Source organism: Passer domesticus, chromosome 5 (genome assembly GCF_036417665.1).
Source record: "Passer domesticus isolate bPasDom1 chromosome 5, bPasDom1.hap1, whole genome shotgun sequence".
NCBI classification, from domain to species: domain Eukaryota; kingdom Metazoa; phylum Chordata; class Aves; order Passeriformes; family Passeridae; genus Passer; species Passer domesticus.
This window is the reverse complement of record NC_087478.1, coordinates 22,835,132-22,858,195: the sequence shown is the minus strand read 5'-3', so window position 1 is coordinate 22,858,195 and position 23,064 is coordinate 22,835,132. Positions and strand designations below refer to the sequence as shown.

At 39.4% G+C, this 23,064-nt stretch overlaps 1 protein-coding gene across 2 annotated transcripts in view; it reads right to left on the bottom strand.

Annotated features, from left to right (window-relative positions):
* CTTNBP2 (cortactin binding protein 2) overlaps positions 1 to 22,312 on the bottom strand; it is a 75,245-nt gene extending 52,933 nt beyond the window's left edge. Inside the window, exons 1-2 of one of the 2 annotated variants that reach the window (XM_064422316.1) lie at positions 21,923 to 22,312; positions 10,224 to 10,331 (exon numbers count right to left, since the gene is read on the bottom strand). In XM_064422316.1, the coding sequence (XP_064278386.1) occupies positions 10,224 to 10,331; positions 21,923 to 21,991 (177 nt within the window). In that variant the 5' untranslated portion in view covers positions 21,992 to 22,312. The remainder of the gene's footprint in view (positions 1 to 10,223; positions 10,332 to 21,922) is intronic. The other variant, XM_064422315.1, reaches the window with a different exon arrangement.
* Between the last annotated feature and the right edge of the window lie 752 nt (positions 22,313 to 23,064).

Here is a 23,064-nt window from a genome sequence, read left to right as displayed (position 1 = left end):
CTGCCTGTTATTGAAACATGAATGCAAGGGATCAAGGAGGTCTTCAAATAGTATACCTATTACTGTGGACTTACAGCTAAAAGGATAAAGCTAGGAAAAAGAAATATGATCAGTTAATGTATATAAGAAATAAGCCAAATAATGAAAACAAAAAAATTAATCACATAAACTACATTATTCATTTTATATCCTTAATAATTTATGTTGATATTAGTTGCATACATTAATTGAAATAAGTTTTCACAATTAGCAACAAAATTCATATAAGCCCCAGAGCTTTTAAGGTTAATGCAGTATTTTCCCCACTATGTATCTCAGAGCTTCCTCTTCATTTATCTGCCAAGTTAAGAGAGCTCAGCAGTTCCAAATCTTCCATACAACCAATGATAAACATCAAAAATAGGACTGCATGTCCTATGCTGCTGGGGAACAACGGAACTGAATTAAAGCTGCCCCAGAACCCTCAAACAAAATTTCCTTCCTTTCAAGAGCATTTGTTGTTCTGATTAATTTCCTTTTCTACATTTATGATAATTGTTTCAACAGATGTTGATAGGTTCATATTAATATTTTCTCTTGATAAATGAATTAGGGAGTGATAAAAAGTTTTCTAAAACTAACCAGTACAGAAGAGGTGGCAGTAAAAGCTTATTTTATACATTATGTTAAAGATGAGGGTGAGTTCTTAATTCAAAATAAAACTAAAACAGTAACTGATTTTTTTAAAAAAGGAAGATGTCTGAAAGAGAACACATTTATAAATCTTCAGTGAAATTATATAGTTTCTTTAAGTGATTTTTTTGTAGCTATTCAATTAAGCAAAAGAGAATTATCAATGAGTATATACTCACAATAGAAGTAGTACTTTCAGATACACCTGTAATATATCAGACTGGAGGATATCATGCCTTTCTATGATGAGTTAAGAATGAGTCTTTAAATAATGCTAGCAATTTTCATACACAGTTGAGATTGGGGGCTTTGTTAGTCTTTTTAGTTGCCTTTTTTTAAATGCAGACGTAAATGAATGTTGTCAAAGTATCATAAGATGCTACTTCCATATGAAGTTGTATAGAAAAAATTAAAAATGGAAAAGCAAACATCAGTGACTGATGAAATACTATCTTGCAGCATGATTTCTGTCAATGAACATGTGATGCTCAATTTCTCCTTACAGTTTTAACTGCAGCCTAAATTCCTTTCTTCAGCACAGTGACAGTGAATACCCGTGCACGCAGTGAATACCCTTATCCTTTTCTTAGGGGTCTAACTCCATAAAGGAGAGTATCATCCAATGGCACCAATTATTATTACCACAATATTGATAAGTAGCACAACCTCCTTCTTTTCCTCCCTGTTACTAGACAAAAACCTCCACGAAAAGAAGAGTACAGACAGACATATGCTTCCAATTCTTCATTATCAATTTTCTCCCTTAGAGTACTGAAAACTCACTATTTTGAGGATGCAGATTTTAAAAGGAAAGTGCCATATTAAAAGGCTAAGATTAGTTACTAACAGACCAGTCCCAATAAGAAAAAAACCAGCGCAGTGAATATAAAATATTCTTCACTTCACACAGCGTAAAAGGTGAAATTCAAGCCTTGCACTAGGTTTCTAAATGAGGAAAAAGAAAAAGTTCAAGTCATGAAACAACATGTGGTTTTGATTGAGAAGAGCCATCTAGATATTCCATAAAAAGACTACACTAGACCTATTTTATGACAGCTTTGTTGTCTGGTGTTTAAACATTTGAAAATTATAGGCCAATATTTTGTCAGGAAATATCACTGCTTGATGCTCTGATTATCTAACCGCCCAGACATTTATTTCTGAAAATAATACAGATTTTCATACTGATAATGAGTGTCAGCTGATAGAAGAGACTTGAGCTCTCTGGTTACTTTAAATAACCATTTGTCATCTTGACTTTTTTTGCATGTTCAAATTTATAGTTGAAATTCATGCAAATCAATTCATAATTCTTTGCATGGAAATCTGTCAGAAATTCTTCTGAAGTGCTAAAGGAAATCTGACTTCATCTCTAACCAAAATAGAGCACTTTAACCTTCATGCTTAGCAGTTAAAAACAAAGCTTCTTCAGCTCAGTAACAGAGCATACCAAAGACACAACTCTAAAACTTTTACTAAATCAATCTGTGTTTCTGTTTGAGTATTGAGATCTTCATATTTTCAAGCTATCAAAATCTCAGTTAAGATACCATCCCACATTACTGCATGGCAATTAAACTATTACCATGCTTTACGTATTTTAATTAAAAAGTATGCAAGTTATGTATTTACAAAGCCATCATCAGGCAGAGTCATCATTGCTTCACAAAGGGAAAGGGCTATTAAACTAGTTCCATATCCTTCTGTGCAAAGTCAGCTACCTCATGGATGAAGGGAAGGCAGTGGATGTAGTTTTCCTGGATTTTAGTAAGGCTTTTGATACTGTCCCTGGACAAGTTCTCCAGCACTTTATGGAATGAGTAGGTTCAGAATGCATTGGGTGAAGAACTGGCTGAAGGCTTGTAGTGAATGGGGCTATGTCTGGCTGGTGACTGTCATTAGCTGTACTTCTCAGGGCTCAGTCCTAGGGACAGCTCTCTGCCACATATTCAGCAATGATCTGGATGCAGGAGTCAAATGCACCATTAGCAAAGCTGCCAATGATACCAAACTGGGAATGCTATTGACTCTCTTGAGGACAGGAGCAGCCCTGCACAGAAGGATCTGAGGGGGCTGGCTGCCAGCAGGATCAGTGTGAGTCAGCTGGGTGTCAGCTGTGAGTCAGCTGCCCAGGCAGCCAAGAGGGCAAACCCCATCCTGGGGTGATCAAACACATCAGCAGCATCTGGGCAAAAGGGGTGATTGTCCCTCTCTGTTCAGCTTTGGAGCAGCCTCACTGGGAGTGCTGTGTGCAGTTCAGGGCCCACAGCTTAAGCAGGATGTGAAGAGGAGGGCAACAAAGCTGCTGAAAGGGCTTGAGTGAATGTCCTGTGAGGGGGGAAAGGACTCTGGGCTTATAAAATCTGGAGAAAAGGACACTGAGGGTGACCTCATTGCTCTGTACAGCTTCCCCAGGATGGGAAGGGGAGAGGGAGGGGCTACTCTCTCTCCCTGAAATCCAGTCAGAGGATACACAGGAATGGTTCAAAGTTGCACCAGCAGAGGCTAAGACTGGACATTAGGAAGCATTTCTTTACTAAGATGGTGTTTAAACAATGGAACAGGCTTCCTACAGAGGTCATCAATGCCCCAAGCCTGTCAGTGTTCAAGAGGCATCTGGACAATGCTCTTGAAAACACACTTTATTTTTTGGCCAGCACTGAAGTGGGTCAGGCAGCTGGACTAGATAATTATTTTTCATACCCCTTTCAACTGAAGTAGTCTCTTCTATTCACGTTATAGATTTGAGACAGATTATGAGATGTCAGTGTTTTAAAATTATTTTTAATATTCACTGGATGGTAAATTGTGAGAGCAATATGTATTACCTCCAAGAAGAATTTAATTATTGATACTATCCATAGTGAAGAACATGAATGAGCAAACACATTTTACTAAATTATTTTGATTGAGAGAAAGGCACATTTTAAAGTAAACAACACTGGATTTTACGCTGTTTGTTAAAACTTCAAAGCAATTTTTCAGCTGGAACTCCTTTAACAGCATTACAGTTAGCAGTTTTAAAATAGCAGTTTCCACGTAACAGCTTATATCTCCACAATATGTAGCTAAAATTTTACTTTGCTACCTCAGTGCTAATTCACCATAATCACTGTTGCTCTATATTCTCAAATGTTTCATTTATTAATAAAAATGGAACTCTGTCTGTAGGAAGAGACCTAGTGGTAAGTATTATAACTACACTGCCAGAGCTTCTAAAACCTATGCCTCTCTCTGTGACAGCAGCACGTGGACCTGTCCACCAGTCAGAACAGCACCAAAAGGGAGTGCGAGGGAGAAATGCCTGGGAACATGTACACCCAAGCACAACAAAGGTAACTGAAGCTGTGTATTCTCAAAGGTGTTGAAAAGGACCGCAATCAAATCTCGTCTTAATCACAATTATTTCTTACAGATAATCACTATATTTTTTTGGAAAAACCAAGAACAAACCTTATACATTTCTTGTTCAGCAACACTAACATGAAGAGACACACAAACCAAGGAAAAAAAGTTATGTACTCATTTGCACTTGAGCATTGCTATCAGTGAAACTACCTTTAGATAGGGAAAATCTGTTCCCTGAACTAAAAAATGGAAAATTTCGGGTAATGTAACACAGATAACAGATGACCCAGTTACATTTCTCATTGTCAGCAATGTGGGTAATAATGGCAAACAGATAAAACATTTCAAATAAGTCACATTTGTATAATTCACAATGATCACAGAACTGGAGAAACAGATTAACATGATGTTGTAATATTTTATTATTGTTGTTAATGTGTGCATCAATCTCTACCCACTAGTTTATGTTGAATTATGCAGAAAGATCAAACAAGGGTAGGAGAAATCAAGTGGGAAAAGCAAAACAATTATCCAAATTAAAAATCAGCAGAATACTGTCAGGAAAATTGGTAAGATCATGCCTGCCAACAATAAAGATATTGAGATATGTGAAAAACAAAAGGAGACTATGATCAATTTAACAGTCACTGCTGGAATAAAGAGTGAAAAGGCTGTTTGCAATGCAAGGCCACAGAGTTTTCACACTAGAAAACAAGCCTCATAGTTTCATACTTGTGTTCTCCAGCTTTAGGAGAGCCTGGAATAACAGTATTCACCTGACTAGTGAAGCAACACAGGTATAGGACTTATTTAAGATGGTTTAGGAAAAGCTCAATGTCCCCCTTTGGTAAACAGCAAATAACTACCATAAGAAGTGATTTAACATGACTGAAAACTTATTTTGTCAATAAATTCTAGAAGTGGCCTTTACATGTGTCGAAATAGCAGGATCACTCAGATCAGCAAAGTTACTTAGTCCAGGGATTGCTCCTGTCACAAGCCCAACATCTTTTGGAAAAAGTGAGACTTGATTCCATTCATATCAAAGTGTACACTTACAAAATTACTACTACAAAACATGAATCTAAGTAAATATAACACAATATAAACTAACAGAACATATAAACCATGATCAAATAGGGGCCAATCAAAATCTGAACATTAAGGCTGTAATAAACAATGCCTTTTCAATTAGGTTCAAAGAACATGCTTCATTACTCTAAAACTTGAAATCAGCAGATGCAGAAACAGCTTCAAACGAAATACTATAAAAAATAATTTCATCCAATAACTTATCTGAGGTTTATCCATATTTCATAATTTCCTTGAAATCAATTTTAATTAGCTTGCAGTAGTGAAATATTAGTTTTTGACTGACCCATCCAGAAAAGTACACTAAACTCTTATTAGGAAAGTAAAAATTCTAAGCATAACCAGACACATTGGACAGGTAGGGACAAACTACATTTAAGAGAAGAGAAAGTGGATACACAGCCATCATTAAATTCAATAAATCAAAAGTATTAACAGATAAGCAAAGACATGACATGCAGAGATGAGCAAGGACAATCTGCAGATAATTAGCTCCCAAAAATTTATTAAATTAATTTTATGCAAAGAAATTACAATATCCAAAAGTGACAATGCAAATAAGGCATTATCTGACTTCTATTTCATGGTTCACTTCTGCCACCAAGACGACAACTGCCATCACACTGTCTACAACAATAACTTTCTGTTACACACAGTTTAACATCTTCTGCTCCTCCTTCTACAGAGTTACCATTTTTTCCAAGACACCTGGCTACAAAACAGGCTGCCTTGCTGCCGGCCAGCAACCTCCAAAGCCACCTTCTGTGTGCTGTTACTCCATTCTGGATTCACAAGATTCATATGCATAGGAGAAATTTGAATTCACATTTTAGATTCCCAGCTTAGAACAATTACTGCAGGTAAGTGTCTACAATTTATAGTATTTGTAGCTCCCTTTGACAGATTAAACTTAATATATGTGTAATTTTTCACCCTATCAGTCAATTTGAGAGCAACTAAATTACAAGGATTCACTCCATTTTTCCTGATATCTCCCAGATTTCTTCCCTTCTAACCCCAAAATTCATTCTAGAAGTCTTAAGTCTCATAGTTTTGTTACTCAGCTGCCTGGTTTTATGGCACTACCTATTTTTGAAATGCTTAGCATTTTGTCAGATTTTTCAGAAACTGGGTGAAAAATTAAACAGATGTTGGTACAAACACATACACAGAAAACAAGCCTTCATGTCTTAGGAAGTTACAGTAAAAATTAAATGCAGTAGGGCTTTCCAACACTGAAGAAACACCTACAACCAAGTTCATGTCGCCATTCATATATTGTCTGCCTGACTCAGCCAGCACATATACAGAATCTGTTGATTTGGAGCTCACTTAAGCTCAGAGAAAAGCTCACTGATACTGCAGTCAAATTTAATTAACCAAAAATATATCCACTGTTGGTATTGGCAGTTCTTTTAGACATTTTTTAAAATTCACTAGTGATTTTTCTTAACAACCAAATAAAGTTGTTTTAAATCCATACAATGTGGTATATTAAAAAATCTAGTATGGTAAGAATTTGCCTTTTTTTTGTTCACATTAAATAATGTATACCATAAAAGCAAGCATACATTTTCAATTTACTGTTTACCACCTAATGAAATCTACGTAAGCAAATAAACGTATTTTTACAATAAATAGAAATCCCAAATGAATGGGGCTTCAAAATTTTAGATCAAAAATAACCAACAAATGATTTAACTTTGTGAGAAAAAGCAGTATTTAGCATTTACATTTCTATTCTTGATAGCTATTACCACCACATCGATTCCTCATATGAGGGTCAATGCACTTCAAAAAAATCCTCTAGAAAATAAACAGCCACAGCAACCACTTTTTGTCTGGGAAAAAAACCCCCAACAAATGAACGCTGTATCTGACATCACAGGTGTGGGAGGCCAGACCTGTGCTTTGATTATATGGCCACATTACCTGCACATTAGGAATAAATTATCCTCTTATTACAGGCAGACAGTTTGTTTGGATAATTGAGACAGATGGAGGCAGCAGCTATAGTTAAGTCTCCCTCCATTTTTAACTATATGGACACTCAACAGCAATTAATCAGCAAGTTATTTCTCACTAATGGAATCATTTCAATGATTTAAATGTTAATCTGAATCTAATTTTAATTGCAGCACAACCATGATCATGAAGCTACTAAAATACAGAAATTACAGACTCAAAAAAAGAGAAATCATGTTAGTGATTGGTGGTGTAGTGGTTATACAAAATCAGAGAGCTAATGAGAAAGATTTCCACAAAGATCCTTTGAGGTGAATCCTGATGCTCTTCTCCATAGTAAATTAACTTATGACTTGGAGAATAAACCTGGAAATTTGACTCTAAGCATCACAAAGGTCTACTTTTTCAAGTCTATTGGTTTTCACAGGGCTGAACTTGTCCAGCAACTTAAATTGCCCTGATTGATAATAACTCTAACTATTTCACACAACAATCAGTTATGCATATTATAAAGAAACAACAATGTATTGTGGAAATGTGGAAGTAAACAGATGACATCTGCATATTTCTTAGCAATTTCCTCTTGAAATATTAGTTTTGTTTGGAAAGTGATCTTCAAGGTATCTATATTATATAAAATCCAATGAAAACTCTACAGCACATGATGAATAAAAGGCACGATAAAAAGTGTTAATTGTTACACGTGACAGTGGGTTTGATTCTTTCTAATTTATCATGTGGCACAAACTCCATTACCTTAATAAAAATCAACACTTTACTAACTAAACTTATCTTCCTTCCCCATCCCAGCCCCCAGGATGACCATTTCATTTAACAAGATTTCTTCACATAATCTCAAACTGCTGGCCTTTCACTTAAGAGGAAAGGAAAAATACACATTCTCTACTACAGTGTTGGAAATTATCAAGCTCTGATCTATCATAGAAACTGGGCTTTGAAACAGCCCTCATCTACTAGTAGGATTACAGAAACCCCACAACAAGCCAACTCCTCTAACACACAAAAACACACTTACAAACTTCTATTAATTTTGAAACAGACCATCATCTCTTGTTCAAATAATGTTAGTCCTTTCCCTCATATGAAAACAAATATGCAAACTATGTATACCTATTTGTTGCAGCAAATCAAAGTACAAATCTGACAAGATTCCACTGGAATTTTCTTGTTATACACTTTTATATTTGGCTAGCTAGTTGTTTATTTTATAGTGTGCAGCTTGGAGAATCCAGCTGCTAACACTGCTGACTTGTGGCTTCCCAGCTAAGAAGCCAGAAGATCCAAAAGTATCATACTACAACATATCAGCCTACAGTTCTTCAGCAGGTATGGCTTCCAAGTTTCCCAGTACTAGCACTGCTAACCAGGCAAGCTGCCAGGAAGATTTGAGTTACACACAGAGTTTGTTTACAGAAAGAAGAAATTGAGATGCAGGAGAAAAAAACCCCAAAAAACAACCAAAAAATATCCCACCCCCCCAACTTTCAACATTTAAATACCCTATGTGAAACTGAACTACTTTTCACATGTATCTGTGTTAATCATCAAAACCCACTGTATACATACTAGCCATTTCACCAGGTGCATCTGAATTTGATATAGACTTCTTTCTCCTGGGACTGCACTATGCTGAATATTTAATGTTTACCATAATGAAATGTTTACTGCATTCTTCTCCCTTTTTTTTCTCTATTTTGATCCATTTCAATATAAACTTTTTTATATGCAGTGTAGTAGCTTGAATATTCAGTCCATAAAAAATGGACTGAATATTCTATTTGCATTCCTTCAAAGTTAGAAGAGAAAAAAAAAAAAAGATTCTGGATATGCTGTCCACACTATTTTCACTTTTACAAAACTTCACCTGGCAGACAGGGAAAATAAAATTCCTAGTCCAGGAAAATGAGCCACGAAATTGTGAAGCAGCTAGATAAAAAGGCAGTACATTTCAACATATGCATATAACTGAAGGCCAAACACAAAATAACTTCAAAGTGCAGTAATACTCCAGAAAAATATTGCTCCTAGTGTTTTATTGTCATTACAAAATGATCATTACATTTTATGAGAGATTTATACCTATAAAGCCTTCATTTATTAATTCATGTACATCAATGACAGCTACTTTAAAGCTCCATTTGCAACAGGTCATCTGAAGACATCACAAAACAACTTAAAACTGAATAAAAATGCGTTTACAATTGTTACTGTGACACTTCAAGTGGAAAATGTTCCCCACTACTTGATAATCATTATACACACTACTAAAAATTAGCACTAGATGTATTTTATTACATTAAGGTTTTGCTTTACGATACTTTTAAAACCTTGAACAGTACAATTCCCCTTATTCAAGTTATAAATATTTTTAAACCGTAGAATACTGTTTTTCACCCAAACCTGCAGTTTGTTTGGAAGCTCTGTTAAATTTTATTTTGTTTCACATCAACATTAAAATCAACATGGTCATTTAAAAAATCATATTTTAATTAAAGTAGTTATGTATGCACATTTTCAATAAACTAAGCTGCCTTACAGATTGCAATCTTCTGAAGCAGAAAACTAACCTTCACATGTGCCTAACAGTAAAAATCTAACCAAATACTTGCAAGTGCTGTTAAGAGCATCTATCTTACATTTCACCTTTTATTTAAAAAGGCAAACAAGCAAAAAAGCCACAAAAATATTTCCCTAAATGGATATGATCACCTGATTTTTGTCCCTACTTCCATCTCACTGAAAATGAAAGCACTGAATAGAGTGTATGACTGGGTATAGCCCATCAGAACAAATTACAAATGGACTGAATTTTTCTTTGAAGTTATTCCTTCCTTTCACAAATAACAGACTTTAGAATATAAAGTAATTTAAAGAGCAAGCAATACCACAGATTTTTTCACTTATTTGTTTGAAATTTTGTTGGTGTTTTAGACCAAAATTACCTAGAATTACCAAATGGCTACAACTAAACAAGAACATATGTTGGGATTACTGAGATTTAGTCAACCAAAACTTTAAAAATGACAATTTACTCCTCCATTAACAATATTCTATGTACAGTAGAAAGGAAGTGGCAAAAGAGAATTTCAAAAAAAGCCTAAAAGCAAATCACAACTTTAACTTACCCGCAAGGCTTCGATCACGAGGTCTCGTGCTTCTAGCTCTCCTTCCATTACACTCAAAAGCATTCGCAGTTCTGGCTTGCTCAGGTTATCCACATCAAACTCTCCTGCCTGTAAGAAACAAAACACTGATGAGCACACTGACTACAATAGTCATTGTTATTTTGAAACACAGATGAGTCAGCATTCATCTACAGTTGTTAAAAGTTGGTATTTTTATTTGTACTATATAAAGTAAAAATTAATAGCAGATAGTCTGATTATTTTAAGTGAAGAAATTAAAGCCCTCACATATTATATTGTTTCAAATTGTTGCAAGGGATCAGTCCTGCAATGTCTTGTGAATGATAAAGGTGAAATGGTAAACTTTGTGACTTTGTTCCCTTGTGCAGCTTCACAGAGGCTGAAACAACTGAACAGATGTGAAACAGCACTACAGGGAGGAAGGCAAGAGAGGGGGAAAGGATCTTAACCATGACGCACCTAAGGCACCTGTGCAAACAGCTACCAAATTACCACCACACACTGGGCTGAAAGTGAACTTCTGAAAGACAATCTGTGAAAAGACATGAAGTTTCATGTGCATGCTTTATTTGCAGTCCCATTTGTTTGGCTGGAGAGAACAGTTCCGATTTAAGAGGCACTAACATTCTTTGCAGCAGTGTCTTTCCACTCCACAGTTACTAAGAACTGTGTAGGTCTGACTGCCACCCTGAGCAAGACAGGAGAATGAGTTTATGCTGATCAATAAAATCGTTGAGCACATACACGCAGCATACACTGGGAATATCAGCACGGTCTCTGTAAAACTAAATTCACCTCACAAACTGCTACGGATCTGCAACAATGTCAACAGGCACATGGTAAAGTGGATCCACTGGACACTGATGTATTTGAATTTTCCAGAAGTTTAGGACAAGGTTCTGTATCCAATATTATACAGAAACTCCTATCCAAATGTATAGGAATAAAAGACACTTCATGGATAGGAAACAAACATCATGGGTAACAACCACTCTCCAAGATGGAAACAGGTAAGCACCTCTAGGACCAGTCAAGTTCTCAATCAATAATCTGGAAAAAGGATTATGTGGAAGCTGGCACATAATTCTTCACTTACAGGTGAACAACCTCCTTTTACTGCTATATAAACCCCTGGTAAACCCACATCTCAAGTACTGCATAAAGTCTTTATCTAAAAAGTGTAGAATTGGCTAACTAAAAGAATGAAGAGAAAAGGAGTAAGTACTATATGAGAGAACACTACAAAGCTGGAAGTCTTGATTTTGGAGGTGTGGTGAGGAAAATGTTATAATATTCACAAAATCACAAAGGTAGATAAAATTAATACAAATATGTTTTTCACCATCCACAATGCTAACACAAGTAGGCACTTAATGAATTTAGAAGGGGATTACTTTCAGGGTGAGAAAAAAAAAAATCCATGTGCTAGATTCAGCTGCCCAGATTGGATATTCAATATGTTCTTATTCCCTGTAAGGTACACTAGACTCTTAGCTATGATGTAGATGTGTTTACTAGAAAGCCCTGCAAAGCAAACACTCAGCTATCTTCAGTATGAAGTTATCTGTTGCCAAATTAGGTGAGCCATGTATGTGGACATACTGTATCTTCCCCAAAGCACATCCAATCTTAACATTCAGCTACTCAGGAACTTCAGTAGAGAAAAATCCAATAAAGATTAAGGCAAGTACCATTTCTACTTTTTCAAGGCTAGAGGATGGCAGAACAGTAGCTCTTCCCTCAGGCTAGAAGGCCATAGAACTAAAATACCCAAAAGCTGGATCTATGTTAGTATTACTGTGTTACACTTTTACTTTGCAGTTAAAATACGCAGAGTTGCATAAATGGCTAGTGAGAAGTGTGTGCCAGAGCTTTAGCTATTTACATGCAATCTATGTTGGCTTGAGTTTCCTCATTTAGGTGAGTAACACAGATCAACCTCCCTGCACAAGCAGGGCCATCCCAGAGCACATGGCACAGGATTATGTCCAGACAGATCCTGAATATCTCCAGTGAGGGAGACTCCACAACCTCTCTGGGCAACCTGTTCCAGTGCTGTCACTAGCACAGTAAGGAAGTTCTTCCTCATATTCAGGTGGAACTTCCTGTGCAGCAGTTTCTGCATTGCCTCTCCTACAACCACTCAGTACCACTCAGCACAGCCAGGGCTCCATCCCCTTGGCACCCTCCCTTCAGATACTGATAAACATGGATTAGGTCCCCTCTCAGCCCTCTCTTCTGAAGGCTGACAAATTCCCTCAGTTTGTCCTCAAAAAAATGGTCCAGCCACCCTATTTCTTTTAAGCATAACTGTTTTGAAGATGGGGCCATCCATTCTAACCAGAACTTTAGCTTGAACAACAGTTATCTTCTATTTTTGCTGCCTGGGTCAACTATTCCTGCAATCCAAAAAATAGCTCTTACTCTCCATACTAATGAATCAAGAGAAACAACTGGTTTCTCTGAAGGTGTTTTTCCAGTATAGGCTGCAGCAGCCTCTCACAGTGCTCCTCACAACTCTCTATAATGCTCACTGACCTAAGGACACATATAAAATGAAAAGTCACTAAACTTATACAGCTCCTCATGTAATCTAGTGTCAGTAGAGTAGATTTTACCTTACTGGCATTAGCAGCAGTTTTCACACTTGGCACTTCTAATTACTAAATTTAATTCAGTCAGATACAAGGACCACTTATCCACCATCCTTCTTCTGTGAACCACTTCACAAAACCTAATACTTCAAGGATAGAATTGGTATCTTCATACAACTTCTTTTATAATAGAGAATAAAGTCTCCATTTTTCAGATGGAAAACTAGTGCGGGATATAAAATAAAAATAGAAAGCAAGTAATAGAGGGGCATCTACAAAAGTACAGTACACATATAAAGATGGATCTTTGTCAAAAGACTGTCCCTGACAGGTGAAACATCTAATTCTGCAGTCTTTCCTGAGACATAAGTGAAAACATTCTTAACAAACCAGAGACAGTCTTCAACATATTGTGATACAGTAATGAGATTTTTAACTAAGCAATTACATAAATTTTGTTCAAGTGTATACCTTGAACTAGGACATAAGAAAAGACAGCAAAAACTAGCAGTTAAGTGTGCTCTCTGGTAATTGCTGGTTAGACACAAATAAACATTAAAAAAACATTAACAGAAAGACATTCCAACAAGATATTAAAATTATTTTTTATATTTTTAATTTTAAAAACATAAAATAAGAACTAGCACAACCATTTCACATCTAAACGACTCTAGCATATGAGGCTAAAAACCCATTTACCCAAGCATCTTGTCCTCAAAAGCAGCCAATAAGGGATGCCTTGAAATCAAGACTAGAACAAAACAAGCCCATAATGACACTTCCAGAAATACTCTCTCAACCTGCAGCAATTTTCAGCTTGTTCACCTTCTGAGCCAGAAATGGTCATTTTGTATACAGCAGCCCTCAGCTGACAGATCTGTTGTGAACCTGCCCCCTTGTTCTTTGAATTTTTATGCAATTTTAGCACCCACAGCATTCCACAGCACAACTGCACATTTTGTGTAGAATCACCACCTTTATTGTCAGGTACTTCTGTGTGATGCCTTCTCATTTTGAAGTATGAAACTGTCCACAATCAACCAGAAGAGACACACAAACAGAAAAATGCTTTTTAGGATGAAAGATAATACCATCATTTTTCTGCTCTCGTTTATCAATAATTTTATGCTCACTGAGGCTTTTTGTTCTCCCAACTTTATTTGACAAATTCTGAAATTGGAATGACTACTTTTTTCCAGTACTTTAATGCCATCTTCAATTTGTTCACTACGGATAAGCAAAATCGAATCCATTCACACAGGATAAAAGGGTCAGTGGCAGCCACTGAAGATGCTACCATGTCTTCTCCCCATACAAATCTCTGAATCAGCATTCATGGAGCTGCAACAGGACCAAAATACATGGCTTAAACATCTGAAATATTCTCAATCACGGTTGTAAAAACGTCTTAAAGACTTGAATAGATAAAGCATACAATGAAATAAAACTATCCTCCCTCTTAAACATTCCGTGCCATCTTCTGGGGATCAAGATGGCAATCATGGCAGGCTTGCCCCTAGTTCTTATTCAGATGCAGCACTGTTTGGCCAAGTCATAGAAAAAAGTGCTGCTTAGATCTAGAAAAATAATCCTCCTAACATCTTCCAGTGAAGCAGTCTTAGATCTCAAGAAAGCAGAGACTGCATTAGTAGCTGTGGCTTACGTGTCACCTGGGGTTTTGCTAGAACACTTGTGGCAGAGTGCCAGGTTGTAAAACTTTAACCATCAATTTAACAACTATGTAACCAAGCCAGCCATTGTATTGGTTTTATAACAGAGATATGGGAGTATGTTGCCCTAGAAGATATTCTGTATATACAACCAAAACACAAGAGAACTTTTTCCTCTACCTCTTTCAGATTTCAAAATGTTTGGTTTATTTGGTCTATAAGAATAAAGTACCTGAAAAACATTACTTCAGTTCTCTCTGTTTCCAAACTCCACATTACTCTTTCCGATCAGTTTTGTAAGGGGTGTTGCCTGGCAGCAAGTGCACCAACAATGGAGCAAACTGCTAATTAGCTAAAACTCATCCAACTACCTGCATGTGCATTACAAAAACCATACAGGCAAAATGACAACAGCATTGCTAAAGACCAAAATAAGCTCTGACAAGCCAAAAGGAAGAAAAATCCATCAATTCTGAACAAGAGAAGGACTACTCAGAACAGCAGTGATCAAACTGGAAAGGCATTTTCCAAGATAGAAAGAAGATTAAATGTGAAGGTCACCATGAGGCACAGGAAAAGAATGGAGTCTTTCTCACGTGCAAAGCAATTTAGAGTAGAAATGGTAAAAGTCTTTACAGCTAAATGCATCACACCACTCTCTCAAAAGAAAAAAAAAAAAGCAAACCCAAACGAAACAAAACCAAAAAAACAAACAAAAACCACCAAAGCCCTACAAACACCAAAAACCAAACCAAACCAAACCAAACCCAAAATGGTGAGAGATTGGTAGTGCTAATACTTTGGTTTTGCTGACATGGCCCAGTGGATAGTACTGGCAACCTCAGGAACTAAAAGCGCTGTTCATTCTGCTATCGCAGCAACTGTTACAAACTCTGCTGCCTTCAGCAGAAGCTGGAACAGATAGGTAAAGTGTAAAAGCCACAACTTAGTACTTTCCCTAAACATAACACAGGCAAAAAACAAATTAGCTGTGAATTAATCACAAATGACCATAGGAAACAAGCTCCTTCTTGCTCAGAAAGCTTTTTAAAAGATGGAGCTGGGTAATCCAGGACTTGGAGAAGAAACCTGTTGAGCATAACTGAGAGCTGGAAGGGCAGGAGTGAGGTGGGGAGAAGTATAAAAATAGTGTACAAGAAATCACAGGGAAAAGCTGTCAAAAGTATAAAAAAAAAAAGTATTTTCAGAAGGGAAGGGAAAGGTACATATCTATATTTATCACATTTTTTAACTTGAGTTCTCATCAATACACAGCAGAATCTTCTTGAGGATTCACATAGCAGACTTCCCAGAAAAGGTTCTAAAAATTAAAAAGGTTTGCTATTAATTATTAGGCTACACAAAATAAACTTCTACTATAGTGATGGTCCCATATCTGCCAGACCAGTGAAACAACTGCACCAGAGAAACACAACCATGGCTTGTAAGTTTTACAACACCAAGTATGTTTCCCAGGTACAACTCATCTGATCGAGTATAAATATCTATTCTCACTAATTCTCTTTAGTTTCCTGTAGAGAACTACTTATTATGATTTGAAATGTCCCAGGAATCAGAGACAGCTTTTCTGGGACAGGCAGATTTGACACAGAACTTAGGAGAATCATCCATGCCAACTGGACTAGTAGCAGAGGTCCAGCTGGGATGCCCCAGAGTATCACAAATGGGCTACTAAAGGTGAAAACCTAAAGGTGTGAGTTGTGTGTGTGTATGTAAGTGAGGTACCTAATGGTACCAGCTATGCAAGCCAGGTACCTGATGTCCCTTTATTTTCAATGGAGTAGAATCAGTCCAGTAAAACAAACAAAAAAGCTATTCAGCTAACCACCAGCAGAACTAATTGCTCATGGCTCCACTGACTGTAACAGCACATTAAATATTGTGCATACACATAGACTAAATTTAAGTGTTTTGAACCCAATTCACACCTCTACCCAAACCTTCAAAAGCCAGCTAAGTCACTTCACTCAAAACCAGTGAAGTTCACAAACCTGTTTCTAAAACAGGTTATTCCTTCTAGCCACTTACTTCACCCCACCAACTATAAAAGGAAGTGGGTATGTGGTTAAATGAATCATAGCCCTTTTCTAATAAAGAAAACTGCAAACAGAGAGACTGTTAAAAGCAGTGGTTATAATATCCACATAGTATTCATGAATACTTCAGGGAAAACCACAGTTTATTGCTTTGCCTATGGAAGGTTTGTTCTTTAGTCTGAAACTAGGGTAAGAATCTGTGATTCCCTGCTTCACCAGAAATTATCTGATGCAAAAATACATGTCCATTTCCCACCACATCCAAGATGAACTTCAGAAGATATAACCTTTAGGAAATTTTCTTAGCAACAGAAACAGATATGAAAGCAGACAAATATCTTTCAAGGAAAAGCAATGTCATTGAATTTGTTCCCCAACTAATATGGAATTTTTTGCTGAAGAGAATATCATCTGATGTTAACATTCAAGACTCATAAAATTTCATAGTCATACCTAAGGGATCATGAGGGTACTGTACGTGCATTTAATTATAACGTCCATTAGCTCAATGACTTTTATTGGATTGTTCACCACAAGAAGTTACCCACTTATTCTGCCCTCCTCGAGAACACCTCCCCAGCTTTCTGGGTTTATCAGAAGGTTTCCTTTAAACAGTGTGGGGGAGGTTTTGGTTAGCTCTTGTGGGCTTTCTTGGCTTCAGCCAACAGCAAAACTTTTAACAGTTTCAGCAATAACCACAAATATACCTCAGACCTGGGAAATTTTTTTTGAAACAACAACCAAAAAACCCCAAACATCCAGCCCCCAACCCCTATAAAATTACTTGGACACTGACCTTTATATATACACAGATATTGTCAGGCTGTTAAAACATTTCTGCAATCTATTAAAAGCCACAAAGATACTTCGCCATTTTTTAGTTCAGTGCAAGTTAGGCTTCTATAAAGACTGAGGCCCACAAATATTCTATAATAATGTTTAAATTCTTAGATTTAATGGGCAATTTCTGTTCAGCAAGTTGCTTTCAAATAAGTCACTTGTAAGACAATTAGTAAATTATTAAATACAGATGTAGGTACACACTGTTGAAGCTCTATCTCTTTTCCAGAATTTTACACCTTACTTTGTGCTATGAGAGAACCAAAACACAATGCCCAAGAAAGCTTTAACTCATATATCACTTGTACATACCAGTACATCGTCCCTAAGCCTACTTGGCAGCTTCTGGTTTATATGTCCAAGGATTATACAGGTGTTCTAAATCAACTGTTCCTTTTCTTGGGTAGGAGTAGGTGCACAACCAGACTGCAAAGTGCTGTCTTCCTGTCCCAATTTCCATCTCTATTCCTATCTTGGTATATCCCCTCTGAGGCCAAAGCAATGCTTATACAAACGAAGTTAAAGCAGTTAGGAAAACAACTGCATCCATCAGCTTTACACCTCCCATGTCACTTTCACACATCTGGCTCAGAATTTTCACCTCTGCACTTCACCTCTAATGACAGACAGTGTGACAGTCTACACTTGGAAGAGAAAAGAACATTTACAAATTGGACTGCATTCAGTGGCTTTCTTTTCTCATCCCCAAACACCTTCACAACACAGGAAGAGAAGATGTGCTGCAGGTTGAGGAGTAGAAGGCATAGAAAAGGCAGTGCTGTAATTTGGAGAAGGGGGAGGAGAGGAAGAAAGGAGGTTTGAAGTATCACTGCAAGATGGATCGAGACCAATCTCTCACCACAGAGAAGCAGAACTAGAACAGACAGAACTGTGCTGTCTCTGCATGTCACCTACAGGCTGAAACACAATGGCGTCACACATCTGACTAGAAGAAAATAACTCCTCTGAATGATAATGCAGCACTGAAACTGATATTCAGATGAAAACAGGGCTGCTAATGGTCCTTTTGTAAGTGACCACTTTCTAGGATGTAATCTCTTGTAAGAGATACAGTCTTTGCTTTTCAAGGCTATGGTCTCATTTTCTACTCCTTGCAGTAGTTTTCAGATAAGAATCTTTCCAACTGATCTAAATCAGCCTATATAATTGATACGATCAAGCCAAAATTTAGCATTTCACTATATTGACCTGAACGGCAGTTCTACTAATATTCTTACAGATCTATAAATAGTGAATACACCAAGCTAGGCATAAAATACCTCACAATGTCACCACAAAGTATCACGGAATTTCTCTCAGTTTATACTTTTTAAAAATATTGATAGTTTTTAATGTAGTGTAACTTTTTTGTACTGTTACATGACCCACAGCAACCCAAAGTGATCCTCTGGGGTGTGCGCCCATTCTCAGTGCAACATCCTTACTCACTCTAGTGGAGTGAAGATTCCACTCTATCAACATCTGCTATATGTACAGCTTTCCAGACAGCAGAAGGCACTGTCTTTGAGGAGAAAATAACATTTATGCTTTTGATCACTGGTCAAGCAAAATCAAACCCAAAAATTTTACTGAATAACTTCAACAGACTTCATGTTTGATATAACAGGCTTTTCATAGGCTTTGTTAAATCTACACTGAAGCTAAAGTGTGTGACAAGCCAACCCTCCCTGCACAGCAGGCTGATGTTCAATGTTTCAACAAAAAGACTGTCAAATTGGATTATTTCTTGCTATTATATAATCATTATTGGTAGACATTAGGCAGATGGAAGTCCTTCAAAGATGTTTTAAAACACACACATATGTTTTCTCTCAATTCTATCCAAGTTGCATCAACACAATTCCAGTGGCTTCAGTGCAATCATGCTGAGCAGGTATGAAAAAGGACCAGAACCACTCCCCTGCCATTTTTGCCTGTCATCCTTACCACCACAAAAATACCAGTATTCTGTGGGAAAGGAGTGATGGGCTCACCAAATGCTGTGCTTTATCCTAGGAAACTCAGAATAACAAGATTGTCATCTTTGCTCCTAAATGTAACACACTATAGAACAGTCTAGGCTTTTCCAGTCAAATTCCCTGGTGAATGTAAAGCACTTCCCTCCCTTTTCTACAGTGCTTCTAAAAAAAGCAGGAAAACTCTTTATTTTTCAGTGATGTTATTGATACTGCATCAAGACACAAGAACAGTATTTAGTATCAAGAAACCCTATTGTACTGTCCTGTGTCACACACCTTCTGCTTACAGCATAAAACTTACACATTAACACATTACTAATACAAATACTGTTTCTTGAGAAAAAGCTCAGAAAATCTCACAGCTTTTTACAGCACCATTTGTGCATCAGAATTCTGAGAACTAAAAGAAAAAATATAAAACAGAACAAAACTAAAAGCCAAAAAACTGTACTGAAAACAATATTTTGTTATAAGTTTAAGTTTAATGTGACTTATAAAATAGTCATCGGAATGATTATGGTCATCCAAAAAGTAAGCCAGATGATCCAATTCATAATTCTGTATCTCTAGTTTAAAGACAGAAAAAAAACCTATTAATACTAACCCTTCAAAATAATTATTTAGGTTTTATAAATGTATTTTTTAAAAAAATTCATTGCACAGAGGTTTTCTTTTTATTTTCCTGTACAAGAGAAAATTAATCAACAATAAAATGTTTATACTGATAAGGGAAAAAAACATAAAAGGAAAATTAATGACTGAAGGCAAATTAAAATGGAAAACAATAATTTAAAAATATTTTGTTATTACTCAAGTATAGCTCTTATTTTTGTTAGAAAGAAACACACAGTTTACATCCTAGCATCTCTTCACTTTTAAAAACATATTTTAAAATGAGTGTGCAGTGGAGAACTAGCCCTCCTACCTTTCACAATGAGAACACCAAATTGCATGAGTGGCTTATTGCCTAACAGTGCAATATTGAAGTGCTACTTCCTTACAGGCTACTCATTTGATATTTTAAAACTGAAAATTAAGGCAGTATTAATATGAATATTATAAAATATTTAGTAGAAATAATTTTGATGAACATCTGGGCTTTAAAGTATGTAAGCTTGTTTTTAGTAATTCTTACCTTAATATTAATTTTATCGTTATATCGTTGTTTTAATAGACAGCGATGTTATAAATATGCACTGCATAAGGTTTGCTTTTTTAAAGGAAAACTGAATTTCCACAACACTGCAGATTTTAAGACACACAAGGACAATTACGTACACAGCTGGAACAAGGTTTCAAATAAAAACTAGTGCATGTTTGGAAGTAAACAAGATAATAACAAATAAAATGCTAGCAATAACCTATATTTCAGAGAAACTAGTGCCCCTAGCTTCGGGAGTCATCGCCTTCAGGAACGATCCCAACCAGAACGGGCACCACCGCGGTTTTACTGCCCTGAACTTCGCATGTGGCTACGAGACCGAGCAGCTCCAGCCCGACTCGGGACCTGCGGCTGTCGGCCAGCCGAGTACCTAGGGCTGGCTCGCCCGGGAAGCCCCAGACAGGCTGGACCACGCCAGCTCTGGGATGCAGCGGGAGAGGGAGATCCGCCGGGCTGCCAGAGGTCTGCCAGAGCACGGCCGAGGAGCCGCGGCCCAGCAGAGGCGCAGCCCGCCCGGGAAGACGAGGCTTGCAGCCTTGCCTGGGGGCGTGTGGAGCCGGAGCGAGGAGCCCGGCGCTGGCCCAGGGGAGCGCAGCCTCCCCCGGACACCGCTTTAACCATCGGCTGGCACCGCACCGCGTCCCTCCGTCTCCCTCCCAGCCGCCTCACCCACCGCAGGGAGGACACGCCGGCAGGGAGGGCGTTCTGCTCGGCTTTTCAGGGTACTTAAGCGGGGAGCCAGATCCTGCCCCTGGGAGCCAAAACGTCTCCGCACACCCGGCGCTCGGGACGGGGACTTGGGGCGGGGGGAAAGGACGGTGCCTGTGCGCCGAAAACGCCTCACGAGAGGCAGGCGAAAGCCAAGCGCCTTGCGGGCCCGGCAAAGGATTAAAGAGCAACATTTCCCCCCGCCCCGGTCTGACAGGTCCCGCCGCCCCAGCCGCTGTCAGCACCTCAGCCCTCCGGGAGAGCCGGGGCGCAGCCCCTCGCTGTGCGAAGCAGCGGAAAAGGGGCGGTGGGTGCGGGAGAGGCGAGACGGGGAGCGGAGCCCCCTCCATGCCCCTCACGGGCACGCCGTTCCCCGAGCCGGAGCAGCGGGAAGGAACAATGGGGACGAGAACCCACCGCCCCCGCTGAGGGAAGAGGGAGAGCCGCAGGGAGGGAGACCCCGCGCCTCTCCCAGTTCTTGCCCGGGGCGGGACGGTGCCCGGCGGCGGCGGGTCCCACAGCGAACCCCGTCCCGCCCCGGGGGACAAGGAGGGCGGAGGGACGGAGCGGCGGAGGCAGGTCTCCAGGCACCGCTTCGTCCCAACCCCATGGGGAAACCCTCCTCGCCGCGGCTGGATCGCACCCCCCTCTCCCGCCAGGCCGATTACCGCTGCCGTGGCCGCCGAGTCCTCCCGCCCGCCAGAGCCCGGCTCGCCGCTCGCTCCCTCCGTCGCCATCTTCCCGCTGTATCGGCTCCGGCGCGGAGCGCGGTGCGGAGCCGAGTGGCGGAGCCGCCGCCGCCAGGCGCTTAACCCGCTCCCCGCCGGCAGCGATCCCGCCGGGAACGAGGGCGCTTAACCCCTGCGGCGCCGCGCAGGCGGGGCTGCGAGCCGAGCCGAGCCGCCCCCTGCGCCGGCAGAGGCGAGCGACTCCCGCCGCCGGGCGCTCGGGCTTCCCCACCCACCCGCTCCCCGTCCTCCATACGGCGGCCCGGAGACAGGCGGAGGGGGGAGCGGGACCTCGCCGCGGGCGGCCGGCGAGCAATGGTGGCTGAGGGGAGTGTCCCCGCTACCGCGCTACCCGGGCCCCACGCACGCATCGCTCTCCTCCCTATCCACCCCCGTGGTGTAGCAGCAGGAGAAGGAAAGAAAAGGTTATGGATGGGACGAAAAAATAGGGAGTTGCAGTGGGTTGGCTTACCTGATCCGTGAGACCTTTAAACCAACTGAAGTCTTTGAGGGAAGGGCAACTGTGTCTCTTCCTTGCTGGGGGTGCTGACTGAAGGAGTCACCTCTCCCTCCCCTTCTCTTTTAGAGAGGTTTGGGGGAACATTCTGCTGCCAGCAATGCTTGACTGGCTTCTTTTCAAGGCATGTTTTCAGCCCTTGTGTGAAGGTGTACACTCAGCCAGGCCCAGTGTTTTGGCACCTCTCAGACGCGGTGCTGGAGGCCACCCTGACCTGGGGCTGCCCTTTGCCGTTCCAGGTGGGTACTGAAGCCAAATCCTGTTCAGGATTCCTTCCAGAGGAAGGTTTTGGCAGCTGAGCTGAGCCCACTGCTACAAAGGCTCAGTGTTCCCCACCCAGGAGCACCCCGCACTGCCCCTCTCCAGGGGATCTTCCTCATGATCTTGCTGTACTGCTTTGCCTCGGCAATGGGGACCTACACCAAAACAAATCTAAATGTACTGCCCTGTGGAACCAACTTATCTATTATAAGCTGAATTTGCAACACTGTTTACTCTGTAGCCACCAACAGCAGGCTCCTTTGAGCCTCGCAGGCTCCTGGCTTTCACAAGGCTGTCTCAAGTC